This window comes from Thunnus albacares, chromosome 21 (genome assembly GCF_914725855.1).
Source record: "Thunnus albacares chromosome 21, fThuAlb1.1, whole genome shotgun sequence".
NCBI classification, from domain to species: domain Eukaryota; kingdom Metazoa; phylum Chordata; class Actinopteri; order Scombriformes; family Scombridae; genus Thunnus; species Thunnus albacares.
This window is the reverse complement of record NC_058126.1, coordinates 1,101,221-1,117,673: the sequence shown is the minus strand read 5'-3', so window position 1 is coordinate 1,117,673 and position 16,453 is coordinate 1,101,221. Positions and strand designations below refer to the sequence as shown.

Here is a 16,453-nt window from a genome sequence, read left to right as displayed (position 1 = left end):
TGATTTATTAACCCTTAAAGTTCGAACGTTACACATATTCATTAATCTCACAGCTGCATGTTCCAGTATTTAATGAGTCAAACAGGATACGTCTTCAACTTATATGATTCATTTACAGAAAAGAGCACAGAGTCGACTTCTAAATGAAACCTTTTGTTAAAACATTATGAAAACACAGACTTTAGTTGTTCATACTATTATTTATTAGCCTGAACTCTGCTGCAGCACAGTGTTGTGAGTTTTAAGATTCTTACAAAATGTTTAACAATAGAGAAACACCTGAGAACTGAAGATGTTGGTAGGAGACTTTCTGCTACTGTAAGTTCAGCTCTTTTGAAAGAAATGGATCCACCTCACAGAGAGCAGCGATCAGAGCTGACCTGGCTTCTGTTCCTTTTCTTCGCACCATATCGATCACCAGTCGTGCTTTCTCTGCTCTGTTCAATGTTCCGGCAAACTCCATTTCACCATCATTTATGACCTCACGCTCCAGGAGTTTATCCAGCAGCTTGTGTAGATTAGCTTCAGACACTCTGGCAATAAACTGTGTCCGAACAGACATTAGCTTTGTTTCTGTGGGGTCAACACTAGGACAGTGCCACACTAGCACTAAGAGGAGTATTAACCCTAACATACATGTCTTTGATAGTAGGAGGTTCAGGAGTCTATCCCGCAGCTGGAGTGGAACAGGAACTCTTTCCAACACTGAAAAATGAAAAAGTACCTGTGTTCAATAACCAGCTGTCATTTCAAACAGAGAGCTCATAGACAAGAACAGGACCAAAATAAAATACTGCACCCACAGAGCAGCAGCAGGAGCTCTGATCATTACTGATTTAGAGCTGAAACTAATGATTATTTTCATTAATGATTATTTTTTCAAAAAACCCATCCCAGTCTAAGGTGACGTCTTTAATATTCAGTTTACAGTTAGTTTACATTAGAGAAGCAGCAACTAGGTAATTTTGGGTTTTTTTGAAAAATGTCTTAATTACTTGTGATTAATTTTCTGTCCATTAACTCGTTCATTAACTGACTGGTGGTTTCAGCTCAACGTTGTTATATAATGTTTAAACTTGTGTGTTGGGTGTAAAAAACATTAATTGGCATGAAGCCCCTGTCACTGACAACTTAATGTTTTATTCAATGAGTTTTTATAAATCTGCTTTTTTTCAGATTTTTCTCCCTGATGCTGCAGCTTTTGTTCATCAGTGATGTTCTGTCTCCATCTAGTGGCTGAAACAAAGAACAACACTCTGACCTGCTGACAGTCTGTCCTTTGTTTTTAATCCTGTTGCACATTGTTTTATTTTTGTTTTCTCCTCTCGTCATCTATCAGAGCACATCATCTTCTGTCTGTATAAGTTCAGAATAAATTCATGTAAATGTGTCTCAGATGTTGAGAGCAGCTCTCAGCTCTGAAGAACATCAGCAGTCTGTATGTTACTTTGTGATTTAGTCACATAAAGTTCTCTGACCTCAGGAAGAAAAGTCTAAATGTTTTTATTCATGTTAGCAGCTTTATGGGTGTCAGTCTGTCTGTCCAGACTGAAATATCAACAACTATTAGATGGATTGTTTTATCACCACCATCAGCTTTGTGGTTCAGACTGGGGCCGAGCAATATGCTACAAAAATATTTTTTGAAGCTTAGGGACAATTCACAATTTTAACCTATTTTTTTTTAAATGTTTTAACCCATACTTCCTGTGTCACTAAGTCACTTCAATCTGCTCCAAAAGCTGCTTCAGTAAAGTTTGGATTTTCAATAAAGCTGCAACATGCAAACTCAGTGGGACTCACAAATGACCTGCAATTTAGGGAGCAAATATTATTGGTGAAATGTGACTTTGCTGCCATGAAACTGTAACACAGGTCTCAGTAATGTCCATCATTAAATCTAAAATCATGAAACATATCAAGTCCTCCGTCAGACAGATCTGCTGTCTGCATGCAGACAGGCTGAAACATGTCAAACTAATATGATGTGATTTCTCTGACTGATGTGATGTCATGTTTGTCTCTTCCTGTGACTGACCTTCTGCTCCTGAGCCGATGTTTGACAACTTCCTCACCAGATCATTCCTGCTGATCTTTTTTAAAACACTCTTCATCACCTTCACAGCCGTAGCAAATTCATATTTCTGCACCATCAGATCCACAGTTTCCTGTCTGTCTGCCTTTGACAGCTTGTTCACTTTGATGGGTTCAGTGTTGTCCACCTTTTCATCCTTCAGGTACGACTTGAAGCTCTTGAATTCATCATCTACCAAATCATCCAGAGTGTTGATGAGGTCAGTCTTTGTCATCTTGGTTCTCTGGTAAAATCAGAGAACATTGAAGGACAGTTATACAACAGTTATGTTTCTGTCTGTTGGTGTTTCTACTTGATCTGACTGATTGGACAAAAGGCCCAGTTTGGCCGCAGTCGTTAAAGGGTCAGAGAAACTCAAGAGGATCTTCAGTAAAAACGTCTCATCACAAATCTACTCAGTAGCTGTTCTGGAGCTTTCTATCGTGTCATACAGTCTTCTTCTGCAGATGGAGTTTGCACAGTTGTCATGGAAATGTAGATGTTCAGATATTTTACAGGTTTATAAATTAATAAAATAATCTCCATGACAGGTCCAGTTAGTCTTCTGCTTTAGCCCCTCACCTGTTTGTTGTAGTTCAGTGAACTCTGGCGACTGAGAACGCCTGAAAACGAGGGATTCTCTTCAAAATTTAAACAACTTTTAAATAAAAAGGAAGACATCTTATAAGTGTACCAGTAAGCAAAACAGTTCCCCAATAAAGAGTAAGTGAAACACGATGACTATCCTCCTGTAATATCAACCTTTTTCATCCTGTTTCATCCTTCCTGTCTGTCTCTAGTTATGATAAATCACGTCCTAGTCCTGACTAATGATGCTGATTTATGGTACCAGAGAAGATCAATAAACTCAGCAGGTTCAGTCTGTGATTTTGATAATTCTATGACGAGTTTTGAAGACTCAAAACCTTTCGGAGCATTTTGTGTTCTGCAAGAAGAAACACAGTTCAGGTGTTTGTCAGAACTGGGCCTTTAGTTTCTAACAATGCATCAGAACAATGAAAAAAATCTGTAAGTGACATAAAACAGAAATAGTTAAGTACAGAACAAGTATCTCTGTTATAGGCAATAACAATATTAAATGTTCTTCCACTGCTGCCACACCTTCACACCATCTATCAGGGTACACAGTCTGACTGGTCTGATGGTAAAAGACAGTTCAGATGATGTCATGTTACTCTTCAGGATCTGCTCACTCTGTATGTATAGGCTGTAATGTTCCAGTGTATCAAACTGAGTATAAATATACTCTTTCAATGTTGTTGGTAAATCACTTGATGCTATTGTTAGATTTTTTTATGAAAACAACAAATTTTTGGTCTAATAAAAACAACAACAAAGATTTGAAGCCTGCAGAAATGTAACCTGATTAATTCTGAAATATTCACATGTGAGTTTTGACTCGGTGCTCCTCTACAAGACTGCTGATGATGCTGAACCTGCCTTCAGGCCTTCATCGTTTCAGGTGATATCATACTGTTGTGCTGCATATTCACAAACACATTTACTAAATAGTCAAATAACCATGAACCTACATACACACTCTGAACATGGAGCCAACATTCCGTCCACTAATCAGGGTTTATCAATATTTGTATCAACTTCTGGTGACTATTGTGGGATTGGTTCTGTCAATCAAATCTGATCAATAACCAACACAGTCCTGGTCATCTGAGTGTTAAACTCTCAAGATGTTTGTTTGTTTTTTAACTTTGATTGTTGCTGATTGAATCATAAATATTTAATGTTTTCAAGGAAACAGTCTTAAACAGTCTTTTAATCAGCGCTGGAGGAAGTATTCAGTGTAAAAATACTCCATTACAAGTAAAAGTCCTTCATTTAAAATCTTACTTAAGTACAGAAGTTTTATCAGCAAAATGCACTTAAACTATCAAAAGTAAAGCTACTCATTATGTCAATTATATCCTTATATATTATAACTATTATTTTTATGGCTGATGCATTAACGTGTAGCTGGTCATATATAGAGATCATTTTGGACCACTGACTACTGTTTTCATCAATATAAATGCATCACATTTTTAAAGCTGGAATGCAGGACTTTTGTCTCCCCCCTCTGGCAGTGAGAGTAAAGGGGGTTCTCGGCTGTGATTGGCTGATACAGACATGCAGCAGCTCTCATGTGCATCCTGAATGACAGGCGCACAGAGAGGGCCGGTAAAAATACTTTTTGATGGTCCACCAGCCCAAAAATGTATTGTTGGATGGCCCACTGGGATTTGTCCCAGTTTGCCCGATGGCCAGTACATACTAGCCGTCACCTACTGTTGCAGCTGTAAAATGGAGGATAAATTGTTTTGAGCATCACACAACCCCTGTGAAATGACTTGTTTCACTGTTAGAAATTGATCCATTTGGTCTGATAACATTTGGAAAGTCTAGAAGAGCCGCACGATTAACGGCCAAACGACCAGCACAGGAAAGTCACCCCGACATGACATTTAAAAACCTTATATTTATAGATTTATCTGGTAGTGATGCGCTTAATCAGCATTGTGTGAATTCGTTTGGCAAGGACTTGCATGTAACAGACCTTCATTTATATGTGAAAGTTCCGCCCTGCAGGTTTAATAAGTGATCACATGATCTGAAGGTAAAATCTTAATCTGCAAACTAACTAGTTACTGCAGCTGTCAGATATATTTAGTGCAGTAAAAAGTACATTATTTGCCTAAGAAATGTATGTGAGTAAAAGTATAAATTAGCAGATAATAGTAAAACAAGTACCTCAATGTTGCACTCAAGTACCGTAAAGTAACAATAACTGCTGAGTTAACCTCCTACAGTATAAGTATGCATGGATTTAATTCACACACAAAGAAAGAAGGAATGGAAGAGTTTTCTTTCAACTCAATAAAAGATATAAACCATCTCCTTTGTCATGATGTCACCATGAAAATAATAGAAAATGAAATGCAACATTTCTACAAATGCAGCTTTTCATTCCTGCTCACACAGATGGCAAAGTTTAAATTTCTGTTTGGAATGATGACACAAAAGAAATATCTGCCAACATTTTGAAGATAGTTTCTCAAACACGAAACAAACGATCATTTCAAATGTGAATTCTCAAAAACACAATAGTTCAAATCCAGCAGAGCTGAATTTACTCACATATTCCCGTTTTATCTTAAATCTGTTGGTGCAGCAGCTCTCTTGTTTTGTGATGTTGTCGGATTAGAAAAAGCTAATATTTATCTCAGTGGGACGACCTGCTTCCATTAGAACTCCAACCATCATTATTCAACTCTGATTCTTCTACTTCATCAGTCCCTGTTACAGTAGGATGCTAGGAGGCTAAACTCTGCTAATCAGCCCTGTGTGTGTGCAAGCTGCTGTTTCCTCATAACTTCACTGAAGAAAGATGATAGTAAATGTTTCCTCGTATCAAAGTACCCAGTCTGACTGCTCTGATGGCAGTTCCAGAGGAATCAGAGTTCACTGTGAGTCTACCATGGTTTGACATTTACTGTAAATCCATCATCTACAGTAAAGTGAGAAGCAGCCGTCCTGCTCTGATTCAAACATGTTGTATAACAGAGGGGTGATTGATTTTTTAGGGAACAAGAACACAGTGAAACATGAGGAGCAAAAATGATCTAAAAAATTTGTGTCATCTTAGATTCTCTCCTAATAATCAGGCTGAAAGTTAAACCTGAACTAAAGAGTTGAAACCAAGTAATTTGTCCAACAACTAAAGTCAAAAGTGTTTTTAGTCGTCCTGAATGTCCACACAGTCTCTGTTGTTCACGTTAAATGTCACAGATTTGTGTGAATAATGAAAAAAGAGCTTGAGAGAGAAGTTCAACCCCGCCTCCTTTCACACCTCCACACATCTGACCAATCACTGCGTAAAGTGAGTGTGATGTCAGATTGTCTGTTTCAGAAAAGTCATGCAGCTCCACCAATTCTGGTGTTTGAAAGGCCTGGAGGGAGTTTCTGCTGCTGTTAAAGGATTCAACACTTTGTTAAAGCATATTGACGCATTTAGTGTCTGATCAGAGCGGAAAGTGCTGCAGTACACACCTCCAAAAACTCTTCAGGTGCTTGACCAAACAGGAGATATCATGGAGATACCATTCTACTCTGCTACGCAAAGGACACAAAGGACAATAATGTTAACATTCTTTAATTTAGCTCTAAAATGTTTTTTAATATAAAGCTTCATAAACTGGTTAAAGGGGCGGTTCACCCAACATATGAAAAAACACCAACTGAGTGCTATTCAGCTCCATTGTATTGGAGTGACCGCAGATATCAAAGTTAGGCGAATCCCACCAAAACGATCTGAATGGACAGATAGCACTCTGGGTAAGGTGTAATTTTTTTTAAAAATTTTGATATTTCCAAAGTACACGCCCATTCATTATTATGGTAATTTATTATGGTTTGGTAATATCAATATCAATTAACGATTGATCAAATGATGACGTGTGTGTGAAAGGAGTCGTTCATAGTGACAAAGCTTCAGATAATCTTCACTGAATTTTCTGTTATTTATTTCAGGTTTTTGAATTAACACAGTCAGTTTGAAAGATATAATATTGCACCAATAACAATGATACTCGAGTTTGCAGTCAATACTTTTAATTACCTTTTTTTCTTGTCCTTTTGTCAATCAACACAAAATTATTAAACCTTCCAGGTATTCACTGTGTGACAAAAATCAAAACTCTAAGTCCTTCATTCCTTCTGCTATCAGGCTGCTAAATGCCAACAGTAGTCATTTCAAATGAATGCCTCATTCATTTAAACTTGTGTGAACCATTAAGGGTGTTTTTTTTATCTTTGTTTGCTTGTCATCAGGCTCCTCGTGTTAAGCCTGCATTTACGGGGCAACCTGAGGGTTCCAGAGTGTGTTGCTTAGTGCTTCATTTCTTTAAACTCATGTGAATTATTTTGCATGTGTGAGGTGACTCAAGGCTGCCAGATTGTGTTTACTGCTTGTGTTGTTGTATCCATGTGCTGATCTGTTGTCTCTGACGTGTTACTGCCTGCTCTTGTGTGTGGACTGGGTAAACTGTAGAACTGAACTGTTCTAGGATAAATAAAGTCGTCTGAGTCAAAAGAATCAGATTGTTGTCAGTTGAGAGACTTCAGTGAAGCTTTGATTCAATCCACACTTTATAGAGTTTTTATCTTCTGTTTCTGTTAATGTCAACTTCTAAGACCATTTACCTCTGCTGGGACGGTGTCTCCTGCTGGGAGATTCCTCTGTAGATTTTCTCTTCTTGGACCTGGAAGATAACCAGAGAAAAGACTGTTGTTTAATAACCCAACAGTCACTTTTAAACAGAGACCTTTTAGAAATGATGAACATTTTAACAAAATCTCCACATGGCAGGAGACGGGGAGGAGCTATCCACGTATCTGACAATTCAGAAACAACTTCTTCACAAAAACATTTCAAAGAAAAATCCTCATTTAAGCCATTAGATGTAAGATTTTGTGAAAAAAATGAATCCAAAAAGCTTCTGTCTGGAGCAACAGTCTGTACCTCTTCCCTCCATGTTTGGGCATATTAACCACCTGTATGCCCATAAATCTGAGATGGCTAACATCATGCTTACGTTCATTAAAATGCAGAGCAACACTGACACTTTTCACATAAACAGACACAGATAACCATCAGTTCAACCATCAGATAATCTGTGATGTTTGAGAAACTGTCTTTGTTTATAACAAACCTTTTTCTAAAATGTATTTCAAGAATCATAAAACACTCTTCCAAACATCTGGATGAAAACATTTAATCCACTGAATGATAAAAAAGATTTTTAACCATTTTCCCAAATTTCAACTCAGTTTCCTATCCAGGTAGCTGACGGGCTGCCATCTTTGTTTTGATATAGAAAGGAAATGGTCCACTGTATGATGGAAATAAAAATATTTTCCATTAGTCAGCAGACCAAATATTTTTCATCCAGATTTATCTAAAATACATCTTTTTTCTTTCTTAAATACAACCTCTCAGAATTCTGTAACATTGTCTGAAGGCTGCATCACAAATCTTTGATTCATTATTAGAGCAATAATGTCTTGTGGATTGTAGATTGTAACTGAGGTCTAAACTCTGACATGAGGTGAAGTTCTGCTGCAGCAGAGTGAAAGATTTACCTGTTAGATTCACAACACATTTCCACACTGGTCTCCCCTTCCGGCCTTTGACCATCAAAGTCACTTTCTCTTGGTTTATGGGGAGGACAACCTCAAATGTTGGGAAGAAAATTGGCCCATCCACTGGATGAAATTCTTCATGCTGAAAACCAGTAACAAAGTGTCATTTTCATACCTGTTGTAAAAAATGTATCTAGTACTCTGATTGTGAATCTATTTTCCAAAATTGTATATATAATAATTAAGATTGTAACCATTAGAAGTGTTTTAGAACTGACTCACCTCAGGCTGTATCCTGGAGGCCTCATCACAGTGAACACTGTAACTTTGACCATTGATGAGATCACAGTCAGAAGAGCTCTCAATGTACTCAGCTTCTCCTTGTTGGGCTTTAACCTTCAGTGATAAAACATTTTTATTATGGTGTTTATTCTCAGATAGACAATGACTTCTCTGCATTATTCATATTCTGTTCTTGTACATGCTGGACATCTATAGATGAATCTAGACGAGTTGTAGGTGGGAGTAAACAAGCCTCCATCACTGTAATGTTTGTAAAGGAGTTCCCTTTTTATCTGTCCAGGAGATCCTGTAGAAGCAGTTTTATGTTGAAAATATAGATAAAGTTATATGTTGTTAATTATATAAATTTGTTGTAAAACATTATTCTAAGAAAATATCTCAGAATAACATGAAAAACATCTGTTAAAACAAGAAAAGTTTACAACAAAAAACTGAGCAAATATTTATTTTGTCATGGTGGCAGCAACACACTACCATATGGAATACCTAGATATTTAATTTATATTAATCTAGCCCACTATTCAATATTCACACCAGCTGGTGCTGGTATCACGAGTGACACTGTGACAGACAATAATGTACTCCAGAGATAACCCAGAAAAAAATTAAAAACGAAAAAGAGCAATCTGAAGATTTCCAGTTCAGATCATTATTATTATTCTGAATTATTCTTACTACAGCTTGATAAGGTTTGATAACAGGTATAGAGGAGTGAGGTGTAGCTGACTGTTCAGCCTGTTGTGGAAACAGCTGTGGTTTAAAACATAAGTTCAGGCTGATGGTAAGCACATACTGTATGACAGATAGTTTTACCTCTTCCAGAGGAATGTTGTCTGGCAGCAGAAATACATCGAGTATTCGATGATGTATGTCTGGAGGTCGGAGGAACAGCAGAACCCGGCCTCTAATTCGTATTGGGATGTTCAGTAACTTAGTGAGACTCCAGACAAGTCCAAAGGCTGTGAAAACACAGATTTATTTTACTAACAACAATCTTATTATAATGTTAGTGCTCATTTTATTTCATTTCTAGGACACTCAGTCTGGTCACTGAAGAATTAAACAGTTTCTCAGATGGGTCAAATCATCCAACACAACTGTCAGTGTTAGTGGGTGGGAAGCCAGTGAGGGATTGTGACTACGTCCACACTAATACATTTTCATTTCAAAACAGCATTTTTAAACAAAAACGATCTCCGTCCATACAAGTGTTTTAGCACTGTTTCAGAAATAATCTCCGTTCATACGCCTGAAACACATCACGACCATTCACAAACACTGGGCATACGCATGCCGGTGTAAACAGGAAGCAGATTGTCTACTCTGCGGTTGGATGCTTAGTTGCAGACAGTACTATGGAGGAAGAACAGCAACGGTAAAAAATAAGACCAGAGATTTCTTTGCTTGGACCATCAACGACGTGGAACTGTTACTGAAAGTAACACATGAGAAGGTTGTTGTTTGTTTTCTTCCAGGAAAGGGTGACGTGACAGGAGAAGGATACGTTGTGATGATAAGACCTAATCAGGAAGCGAACGTGGGTGGGGACAAAATCACACTTGTATCAAGAAACATCAGAATTTAACGGGCAGTCAGGCCTGAACTGAACAGCAGAAAATGACATGGATTGTTCTGTCACAAGTCTAAACCTGGACAAATATTGTGGAGGAGAACCGATTCTTTCAATGTCTTTTAATCTCTGTTTCTGTCTTTCTCTTTATGCATCCTAATTGCTAGATAAGTTAGACACTACTGCTTCAAAATGTCTTTTCTTTCTGAAATTAAACACAATTACAATCTAAACTGTGTGTCACAATACAAACGTTCACAGTGTCTGTACAAAGTTAAATGTGCTGTTCATGGTCCCAGAGGATCTCAGAGCTTTTCTCTAGTGCCACCATCAGATGAAAGATTCCATTAATATACAATATATTATATATTATGATATTTCCCTGAAATTTACTGAACACATTCATGCTCCCCAGATGATGAACCCTTTTGATTTTCCTCTAGCGCCACCCTCAGGACAAACTTTACATGTTTAGCTCCACTACTGGTACAACTCAAAAACAGATAAATAATCAGAGCATTTGTTTATCCTGTGGCTGTAATGAACTCTGTAGCATGTAGGAGGTGCTAACAGAACTTTTATCATTCTTTTAATAAAACTCAAAGCACAATAATCAGCTTACTCGACATGGTTTCACAGTGTGGCAGATGGAGCTGACTGACTGTCAGGACTCTGGATGTTGAACGGCGGCCCTTTAGATGTATTTTGTCACGTCACGATTGCACTTTGAATTGGTCTCAACACTCACAACCTTTATGTCGGTCAGGTGTAGTGCTATTCTGTCTGTCCTCCTCCCTGTAGGAAAAAACACAAACACAGCAGTTATCTGGACTGTCTTATGAAGAGGATTCAAATAATCAGACTCTATCTCTGGTGATTCCACACAACCACAAGCTGTTAATCATCATCCGGACTTTACATTCCAGCTTTGAGTTAATTTACACAAGTAGGGTTATGGTCTGGACTTGTCCTGTGTCCCAAAGTTAGTTGAATTTATGATTAAAAAATGCTAAATGTTCCTGCTCACATTAAGGTAAATTACTGAACTGCTTTCAGTAGAAACAGTCTCTTATTTTAAGTCTGAGGGTCCAGCTTCATCACTGAAGTCTGGAGGATGATGTTTGGACACACAGGTGGATACTGGAGACTCTGATTTGTTCTATTCCTCCACACAACCGCTCATCCTCTGGTTTCCAGTCAATGTGACATGTGAACCATCAGAATCAAAGAGCCTGGACACATTCACTCACCGGCCACTTTATTAGGTACATCTACACACTGGAGACACACACACATACAGAGTATAATAAACCCAGTCGTACTTCTCAACTTAGAAGCTTCTTAATGTTTCAATGATGTTCGATAATGTTTCAGTAACTGAATTACCTCTCTCTCACCATCACTGTGTACTCTTTGATGCCATGATAACCTTAACTAGAACAAAAAAAAGGAACTTAAAGTTCAAAAGAGACTTTTAGATGATAAATTCTGATCTTATGAGATCATTCAAGCCACAGTCATGACTGCTCTCTAAATGACATGGTAGAAAATCTCAATGGTGTCTTCTGTGTTAAATACTGTTGCTCCACTAAAAGTTAAGGTGGACCAACAGAATCTCCCCATGGTTAAACAATAATAATGTGAATGAGATCAAGAGAAACTGTCAAGCAGCTGAGAGAAAATGGAGGAAAACTAAGCTCACAGTTCACTGTGATATATAGGGGAGAACGGGGTGAACAGAGCCAGTGGGTAAAATGAGCCACCCCCTTTATCTACGTAACCATAAACAAAAGTAATCATGTGACCACAAATTGAGAAAGTATAGTTCACATTACTGAATCCATCTTGGACTCAAGCACATGGAGAGAGTGGTCAGCAAACCAGAGCAAAAAAAAGATTTTTGTCATGCCAAGTGAATTCATCATGTTAATCAAGTTATCAGTCTTGTATCTTAATTAAAGAAGATAAGTTCTGGGCATTATTACATGTTAATTTAAGTCAGTGTAAACTACAAAACAAGGTCATAAACTCAGCATAACTGTGGATCTGAGCCACTGTGTGAAACAGTTTGGTCAAAATGGAGGCAGTGGGGTAAAACCTGCCAGTGATGTTGGGGCAAGTTGAGTCAATGGCTCAATTTAACCCCAAAAATTATTTTCTGATATTCTAGAGACCAGAGACCCTGTTCATGTTTGATCCCTGTTACAAGTGCTACAATGCTGATGAATAAATACCTGATTGTTGACTAATGTTAAGTTTAAGCCACAAACAAACATGTTGTACATACAGACGTGTGACAAATTAAAGGAAAAGCCGACATAAAGTGTCTCAGTAAGGTGTTGGACCACCAGAACAGCTTCAATAAACATTGGCATTGGCAACAGTCTCTGGACTCTTCTGGAGGGATGAACATCATTCTTCAAAAAGATCTTCCCTCATGTGGTGTTGTGATGATGATGATGGTGATGCAGAGCGCTGTCTAACACGTCAGCTGGGTTGAGATCTGGTGACTGTGAAGGTCATAACATGTGATTCATCCTGGAAGAGACCACTCCCATCAGGATAGACATGTTTCATCACAGGATAAAGCTGATCACTCACAACTACTTTGTATTGATTAGCAGTGACCCTTCCCTCTAAGGGGACAAGTGGACCCAAACCATGCCAGCATAACAGAGCCCCCAGACCCCCTCACTGTAGGGGTCCAGCACTCAGACCTGTACTGGTTTTTCCTTTAATTTGTCACCTATCTGTATACACAAAAGCACATTTACACACATTCTTTCTGTAGCTACAGTAACACACAAAGATCACAGTTTAATCTTTATTGAAAATGTTTAGGTAACATGTTGAACAACAAGACACAAACATATGATTTTACTTAAAAGTACAAGTTTTTGCCTTTGTTAAATTGATGACATTAATAAAGTTCAAAATTATTTTAAATTTTATAATTAATTTGTTGATTGTGTGTAGTTTTATATCAGTATTTAATGATAACACTATTTTCCATAGAGCGCTCAATTTACCCCATCCCCATGCTCATTTTACCCCTACCTTGGGGTAAGTTGTGCCATTGGACTAACTTTTTTTTATGGCTCATTGTTCTTAAACCATAATAATTAGATAACTTGTTTTAATTTCCATGGGTACACAACAACCTGAGGTATATATAGTAACTATTATTTGAAACAAATACACTTTCATTTTTCAGTAAAATCATCAAATATAAAAAGTGGCTCATGTTACCCCGTTTTCCCCTACAAAGAAGCCATAACTGCCTATAACAAAACTGTACACATGGCAAGACAGGAGTACTTCTCAAGTACTTCTCAAGTACTCCTGTCAGTCAGTCTTTAGAACAAACATCAAAACAACATCAGCGACCTCAGACTGAACTATGATGAGAATAAGGTGTCAGTTCTTATCCTCTTAGACCTAAGCACAGCATTTGATAAGATTGACCATGACATCCTAATCAATCATCTTGAAAGGTGGGTTGGTCTTTCTGACTGTGTGTTAAACTGGTTCAAAACAAACATCAAAGGGAGAAAGTTTTACGTCAGTCTTGGAGATCATGTGTCTGAGGAACATGACAGCTGCCTTGGTCCATGACATCATCAGAGAGCACCATGTATGTTTCCATGGTTACGCCGATGATACACAACTGTACATCTCTGCAGAACCAAATGATGCCGCAGCTATTAACTCCATCACCAACTGTCTATTAGCAATAAATAAATGGATGAGCAATAACTTCTTAAAGTTAAATGAGGATAAAACTGAAATCCTTCTGGTCTGTCCCAAAACAAAGAGAGAAATGCTATTTAATAATCTGGGGAAATTAACTCCCTGGATTAAATCTGAGGTCTCAAGTCTTGGTGTTATTTTAGATTCAGATCTAAGCTTCAGTTCACACATCAACAAGGTGACGAAAACATCATTTTTTCACCTCAGAAACAGCAAAAGTACAACCATTTATACATCAAAAAGATGCTAAAAAACTAACTCGTGCCTTCATCTCAAGCCGACTTGATTACTGTTATGCTCTTTTTACTGGCCTACCAAAAAAAACACAGAGAGACTTCAGCTCCTTCAAAACTCTGCAGCTTGGCAATTAACCAGAACCAAGAGGAGATAACACATTAGTCCAGTTTTAGCTGCTCTGCACTGGCTTCCTGTAACATTTAGAACTGACTTTAAGGTTTCCCTCCTTACATACAACACTCTTCATGGGCAAGGACCTAACTATATCACCAAATCCCTGTTTAGAAACTTGCCCTTAAGAACACTGTGATCATCTGCTGCTGGTTTATTGGAGATTCCACCAACAGCTGAAAGAAGATCGGTGATGCAGCCTTTGTCAATTACGTCCCAAACTATGGAATGAACTACTGATAGATATCAGGGAAGCAGCTCACTAGATACTTTCAAAAGAAAACTTAAAACCCTCTCTTTACCCAAGCATTTAAATGGCTTTCCACTCGCTCTCTGCTGCACTTTTAAATGTTATATTTTAATTCATTTTATACATTCTATGCTTTAACTTGTTCTTATCATATCTTATTCCTTGATTATTATGCATTCTATATATTTTAGTTTCACTTTATATTTTATTTTCCATCGTATGTTACATCAATGTTTTTTCTTTTTTTCTACATGCTTTTATGTTCTTTTATGTCCTTGTCATGTAATTTTTGTTGTAAAGCCCTTTGAGCTGCATTTATTATATGAAAGGTGCTATATGAATAAAGTTATTATTATTATTATTATTATTATTATTATTATTATTATTATTATTAATGGTTTACATGACTTTAACTACAACCATGTGTGTTTTCCAGCCATCACAAAGATTAACTTTGACTCTGGTTTAAATCCAACAAACAGACCTCAGATAAACATCAAGATTAATTCAGCTGCTCGTCAAAGAATGTCCGACGGACAGAAACAGACTCTCAACAGATGGTTCCATCAAGTGTCTTTTCACACTCGCATCACTTGTCCGTGTTCGGAAACATAAAATAGAAGAACTGTGAGGGACTTTTGCAAATATACTTAATCTAACCTCCATTTTATTCATGGTCACTCCTGTGTTGGAGTGAACAGTTTCATTTAAAAGTTTAGACTTCCTTCTATCTGCTGAACATCAGGAAGCAGCTGTGGCTGCACCTCACAGCAGGTATTTTTGCTCTACAATTGAAATGTCTCTGAACAAGACATTGTTGAAGGATGAACCCTCTTACTGCCTTTCTTGGAATTATCTTCCATTATATAATTTTTTTAAATGATCTGTATGAATCAGTAATACAGCTGGCGTCATGAATGCATAACTAAAGAGCACTCCACCAATCAGCATTGCTTTCCTATAACACTGTCAGATTCACGATGGATAGAACCAGAGAGATCATATTTTTTATTTTACACATTCTTCTTTCCTGTCAAAACCTGGTGCCTACATTACCCACAATGCAACGCAACTCCATTCACTCCACTGCACAGATTGTGGTGTATTATGCTAGTAGCTGCTAATGTAGCCTGGAGCTGCTAGCTAGAGATGAGGAGCTACAAAGGTCTGCTAACATCACTTCTTTCTAACTCCACACATTCAGATTTTTAAAAGTTTTATATTATATTATGGCTGAAACATAAACGTGTAGATGGTCATATGGAGATAATCTGGACTACTTTGTACACTGTTTTCATCCATATAAATGTATATATTTTTAAAATCATCATATAATCAAATTTGTAGGTAAAGTCCTAATCTGTAAAGTCAGTAGTTACTCTGTCAGATACATTTAGTGCCGTAGAGAAACTATATCCAGCTAAGAAATGTACTGTAGCAACTTCATAAAGTAAATGGTGACTAGGAATTGCCCTCCAGTACGGTAAAGTAACCATAACTATAGGGATGGAAATTGATAAGATTTTATTGATACCAACGCCATTATGGATTCTGCTCATCCGCCCGATTCATTACCGATTCTCTTATTGATTCCTGATTAATTTTCTGTGAGGAAAAAGTAGGCCTACACTGGTTTTCAGCATCAACACAGCAGTTTATTATCTCTGAGTCTGAACACGGTGCAGAAACAGTTAGAAAAAAGGCCGCAGGAGGACGGAGCAGGTGGTTCCGCTCAGAGAAGGGACTGTTTGGAGACCCAAGTTCTCCCAGTATTACTGCAGTGTGGTGAGCCAGTGGCCTGTCAGCTAGCCCTTTAGCCCTGAGGTCTATACTACGAAGCAAGTTCAACATATCCAGGCTTTCTTTGCGTGAGCTGGCTCGACAAACCCTAAACTCGCGATCAGAGATAAGTGGTATCACAACAGTGGATATGAACTTTCTT

The 16,453-nt window shown here is 37.7% G+C and overlaps 1 protein-coding gene across 1 annotated transcript; it reads right to left on the bottom strand.

Moving 5' to 3' along the window:
* On the bottom strand, positions 1–10,891 carry LOC122972262. The gene is made up of 7 exons (XM_044339251.1): positions 10,726–10,891; positions 9,347–9,492; positions 8,513–8,626; positions 8,231–8,372; positions 7,292–7,350; positions 2,039–2,318; positions 1–705 (listed from the first exon to the last, which is right to left on the bottom strand). The coding sequence occupies exons 1-7, from the start codon at positions 10,730–10,732 to the stop codon at positions 314–316; spliced, it is 1,140 nt and encodes a 379-aa protein (XP_044195186.1). The 5' UTR covers positions 10,733–10,891; the 3' UTR covers positions 1–313.
* Between the last annotated feature and the right edge of the window lie 5,562 nt (positions 10,892–16,453).

Coding starts and splice junctions, on each gene's coding strand:
- LOC122972262 (XM_044339251.1), bottom strand. Junction 8,627..9,346: donor ACAACATTCCTCTGGAAGAG/GTAAAACTATCT, acceptor TTATCACTGAAG/GTTAAAGCCCAACAAGGAGA. Junction 706..2,038: donor CATCGGCTCAGGAGCAGAAG/GTCAGTCACAGG, acceptor TTCATTTTTCAG/TGTTGGAAAGAGTTCCTGTT.